This window comes from Montipora capricornis, chromosome 10 (assembly GCF_036669925.1).
Source record: "Montipora capricornis isolate CH-2021 chromosome 10, ASM3666992v2, whole genome shotgun sequence".
NCBI classification, from domain to species: Eukaryota; Metazoa; Cnidaria; class Anthozoa; order Scleractinia; family Acroporidae; genus Montipora; species Montipora capricornis.
Genome location: NC_090892.1, coordinates 56596209 through 56601208, shown reverse-complemented (window position 1 = coordinate 56601208; position 5000 = coordinate 56596209). Strand labels below are relative to the sequence as shown.

The following is a 5000-nucleotide window of genomic DNA, read 5'->3' as shown; positions in this document are numbered from 1 at the left end:
AGTCGAAAAAAAAATGTATCCGTTGATCCATCGCTTGAAGTACAAAGATGGTTAGCCTGTTCACGTCGAATGTTCTTCCACCCGTCCTCACTGTAATGAATAATGACAACTTTGAAGTAAGCTACGTTTAGAACTCTTACAAATCCTCGAATCATGGTATTGTCGCACACTACGCTTTCCAAACAAACGTATTCTTTCTTAACTCGGTCGAAAAAATCGTCCCTTTTTTCTGGTTGCTCAAACAAACATGTGAGGTATCTTGGTTGGGATGCAGTATTTCGTTGTTGCCTTCGTAAAGAGTGACAGAGCTGTTTATCCGAATCTTTGTTCCGAGGGTCGATCTCTAACACTGAAACCAGTGAAAATCCCAGCAAATCAGCGAAAGTAACACGTTTCTTATTCCCCATGAGAAGTCCATCAATAAAGCCCTTTTACAGTGACTTTCACGCTGGCATGATTGCGTGTGACGTTAATCGTGAAGCAGAACATCGCTGCATATTATTACCGCGCATACGTGTGCAGCCCAGCTTGTGCACGTGATGGCACGTGAGTAAACAACTTCCCAGCCTGCGTCCCAGCGCCCCTCCCTCCTCATTCTCCGCGCCAAAAATACCACTAGCTACGCAGGCTAGAGCAAATCCTTCCTTCCTGGTGAAAGTCTACTTTCAAAAACAAAGAATTTCGGTAGTGAGAACCGATGATGACAACTGTAGGCTTTCTTTGACTTGTTTATTTCATAAAAGTTCAAGTGGAGGAACCGCATTTAGCAGAGATGGCTATAAAAGGAAAAGGAATTAATGTGGGGGAGTGTATTAAGGATATCACGTTATCACCGTGATTAGGTCACCAGGGACGGGAGGGTCAGATAGGCGCAATGCTTTCATTAAAAGTACAGTGCGCTTTTATTGTTGCGTCACGTTTTGCTTCGTCATTTTGTTTGAATGATCTTTCTGATTTCAGTAGCTTCTTCATCGATAATTTAGAAAATTGATGAACTCATGATGTTGATACAAGTTCTCTTTCCTTCCGGCTCAGGAGCATTGACTTTATAGGGGACTAAGCGGTGAAAGTTAGTGAAACGGCTAATACTAAAAAAATTAATGCCCGACAACCACCACAAAAGTGAGGGCTTCCAAGAGTGCAATTGACCTTACAAGGATATTTTGAATCTTGCGGATGCGGATCATACATATTTCGTTTTCAGCTCACCTAGCCCTACTGGCACCCACTCATCCTCTCCCACTCCAGCCATCTCATTTTTAGCCTCTTTGCTGGGGACTTTGACCCAGCTTAAGTTGTTTACAACATTTGGAAAGGGCGACATGAGGTTAACGTCTTGACCTAATGGCCCTCTAATTCTTTGTGTGGTAAACGATTTCCCAGCTTAGATGCTTCCAAGTCAGTCGAAAAACCTCAGTGCAATACATACAGACTTCGCTGTGCTTAGTTTTCGTTATTTCTCATTGTTTTTTAGACGCAACATTCTTCATGCTTCGATAAATGCAAAATAGGTGCAGGAGCAGGTATATTGCAACATGAAAAAATTTCTAGATTTGCTTTTAACTGAGCCAGCTATTTGAGTAACAACGAAAAGAAAAGCACCTAAACCTGTCCACATGTAAAAATCTAGCTTCCGTGCTACATGAAGTAAGTGGGATAAAACAAGACGCGATATACATACATTTGCGGTTTGTGGAAAGCAATATTAAAGGGGTGTTGTTAACAAAACAACTCGGAAATTTCGAACAAATATTTGTTTTGAAAGAAGGAAATGCTTAATTGCTTTTCACCTTTACATATTTTTCAGTTTGTTTATTACGATCGTGCGAAAGTTCATGAATTTACAGGAGATGAGCTTTATCGTGTGCAAAACACATCAGAGCTTTGCATATGCACAAAAGATGGGGTTACACAAAACTCAGTTAGTTGAAAACAACACCAAAGTGCCCATATCGGCTCTCGGAAATGACGATACAAGTGAATCTGTCATACCTTGTTTGCGGTTTTCAAGTTGAAAAGCCTCTAACATAATTTTGTTGACAAGAGTATAATCACAAGAGGACATTTACGACATCCAAATCTATTTTATCTAACCGCCAATTTTTAGAAATAATAAGGAGGAGAGGTGGCGCGCGACGGAAACGTCACGCGAGAGAGGTGGCGGGAACTAATAAAAACGTGCCTTGACACAAACTCTCTCTTAAAGATCAGTTAAAAAGAAGCATCCGGTCACCATCGTTCCACCACGAAACAGTCCACTACTAAACCCTATCTCAGGATCCCTCCCCACACAGTCTCACAGACGTATTTCAAAATAAACGAGACTTTCGAGGTGAAGGGAGGGAGGGGAGGGCTGGTGGATCATTACACTTTTTATCCGTTTGAAACGTTTTAACTAGAAAGGTTGCTAACGAACCAGCACAAGGATATCCGGCAGCAGGATACGCTATTGTTTGCCGCTTTGGTGTTTGCCATACACTAAAAAAACAATAGCATTCGTGTTTTTTGCCTTGAACAAGACGCCTGGAGGCGTTTACGCTGGATGGGTCGATGTAAGCACTAAAACTGTTTGTAAAAATAATCACAGTCAGTTTACACGAAAAAACAAGCTTGCATCAGTAAGGCTCCTGCTTGCATTAAAGTGGCAACGAAGGAAACAAAGGAAAAGGCAAAGGAAAGGGAAAGAACGTTATTTAAGTGTCAAGTCGTTCTAGCGCTGGAGCGCTAATCGGGGACACTGTAAACTGAAACCAACAATTAACGCAAATCAAGTAAAATGTTGGTTTTTCAATAGAGGGGAAAACCAGAGTAACTTGAGAAAACCTCTAGGTGCAGAGTAGAGAACCAACAAGAACTCAATCCACATAAGACGCCGAGTCTAGGAATTGAATCCAGGCCACAATGGTGGGAGGCGAGTGCTGTCACTCACCACTGTGCCGTGCCATCCCTGCAAACGTTGAATGAAAATGAAGCCGTTTATCACCCTCTTTCTACATTTATAAAATAATTAGGATAGTACGTGCACTCTCATTGGTCAATAGCTGTGTTTAGATGAGAGTATGTAAACACGGCTGTGACATCTCACGAATTTTGATTGGTTATGTATTGTCAGACGCGCGTTTTGATTGGTTGGTAGGAAATATGAGCGTGTGTCAACAAAATCTGTTTCAATCAAAAAGTGAAAAAACCATTTGTTGAATTGTCTTTGAGAAATATTTTATAAAAGCAATAGAAAACTTTTTTCCTATGTTTGCATAGCCTGATATAAACACAAGATCGCGAGAGGGGTTGGGAGAATTCGAGACAGTTATGCAACCCCTCTCGTGTTTATATCAGGCTATGCAAACATAGGAAAAAAGTTTTCTATTCCTTAATTAAGTAGATGTAGATGTAGATGTACACAGGCTACCCAGACCCACTAGAGTAGCATACTCCTTATCCCAAATCATAGCCGTCATTGGCCCTTTTTGCCTCGCTTTCAAACGTAAAATTCAAAAGAAAATTTAACCGTGAACGAGGCCAAAAGGGCCAATTTGTAATGAAACAAAAGAATACTAAAATGACGGCTATTTTGGACGGCATAAAATGAGTGGCAGTAGTGAACACGAAGAAAGCGAGTTTTATTACCCGGGAAGGATACGGATCGAAGAAACTCCTTTTATAGTTTGCAGAATTCTCATGGAAATAAGTTAATGAGGAACTTGGATGCAGAACGTTTGGATCCCTGTTAGTATCTCACAGATTTCACATTTGCGGAGAGGAAACACAATGTTCTTTTTACGAAGTTGAAAGGTGAAACGGCTGAATTAAAGAGACGCTGGGGTGCAGGGATGGCACAGTAGTGAGAGCACTCGGCTCCCACCAATGTGGCCTGGGTTCGACTCATACGTGGGTTGAGTTGGTTGGTTCTCTACTCTGCACAGGGAGGTTTTCAGTCTCCAGGTACTCCGGTTTTCCCCTCTCCTCAAAAACTAACGTTTGACCTGATTTGCGTCAATCGTTCATTTCAGTTTACAGTGTCCCCAATTAGAGCTCTAGCGATAATGTCGACAATACTGAAAAACCTGCACAAAAAGTGTCTGGTTTTTCGAGCGCGACACTTTTAAAAGCTTTTTACTACGCTTCATTTGCAGAGACGAGACCCCTTCGTGAAAGCGAACTCTAGTTAGACTGCTTGCAGCCTCCTTTTTCTCTTAATTAAGCTCCGACGAGTCGTGCGATACCGAGCGACTCTTAGACACACTCGAGAATGGGCGGGGGAAATAATAACTTTGTACTCAACTTTCAAATGCTATGTTCCCACCATAAAATTCGTCACAAAAAGTCTGATGAGTCGTATGGCATAAATTGTTGGATAGCGTTTATTTTTTGTCATAAAAGTTAACTTATGTGACAACAATAATTCCTATCCGAATACCAGAACAGACACAGGTGGAATGTTTAATTAAGAACCTCGCTGCGGCGCATACTGCGCAAGAATATCTGCTCACCTAAGAAAACTTATGGATTACTCTACTGCAGGCCGGATAAGATCTCGCTACATGTCGAACCACGTGGTCTCACCCTGTCCGTCTCCTCGTTCGTCTTTGAGTTGAATGTTCAGTTCTCTTGGGATTTTACCTTGGGCGGCCAAATCACTCTTGTCTTTTAAGATGCATTAATCTAGGTTTTGAACTTATGACCTTTGGTTCGAGTCCAAAGTACGTTATGCTCAGAGCACGCTTCAGACAACAACGCTCTGGGTAATTGGCATAATTAGCTTTTGGCGTTACCAAATATAAATTAAAGATATACGCCAAATAACATTTTTATACTCCAGTCATTTTCTTGAGGCGAAAAAGTTCATTAATCAGAAATTTCGAGGCACTGAAGATGATAGTTTCTTCCAATGTTATTGTCCCAAAATTCATATCCAGCGACACAATAGCGAACCGCAAACTGCATCGTCAAACCGACCTGAAAGTCCAATGGAATTGTAATACGAAAGCCAAATTGTTCTG

At 41.4% G+C, this 5000-nt stretch overlaps 2 protein-coding genes across 2 annotated transcripts in view; both read right to left on the bottom strand.

Moving 5' to 3' along the window:
- The window catches only part of LOC138019810 (protein phosphatase 1 regulatory subunit 3C-like), a 1155-nt gene extending 596 nt beyond the window's left edge, over positions 1-559 (bottom strand). The window contains exon 1 of the mRNA XM_068866712.1: positions 1-559. This exon is cut by the window's left edge and continues 596 nt beyond it. Coding sequence (XP_068722813.1) covers positions 1-407 — 407 coding nt within the window. The 5' untranslated portion in view covers positions 408-559.
- A 4286-nt stretch (positions 560-4845) lies between these two features.
- The window catches only part of LOC138021061 (protein phosphatase 1 regulatory subunit 3D-like), a 573-nt gene continuing 418 nt past the window's right edge, over positions 4846-5000 (bottom strand). Inside the window, exon 1 of the mRNA XM_068867935.1 lies at positions 4846-5000. This exon is cut by the window's right edge and continues 418 nt beyond it. Within this exon, the coding sequence (XP_068724036.1) occupies positions 4846-5000 (155 nt within the window).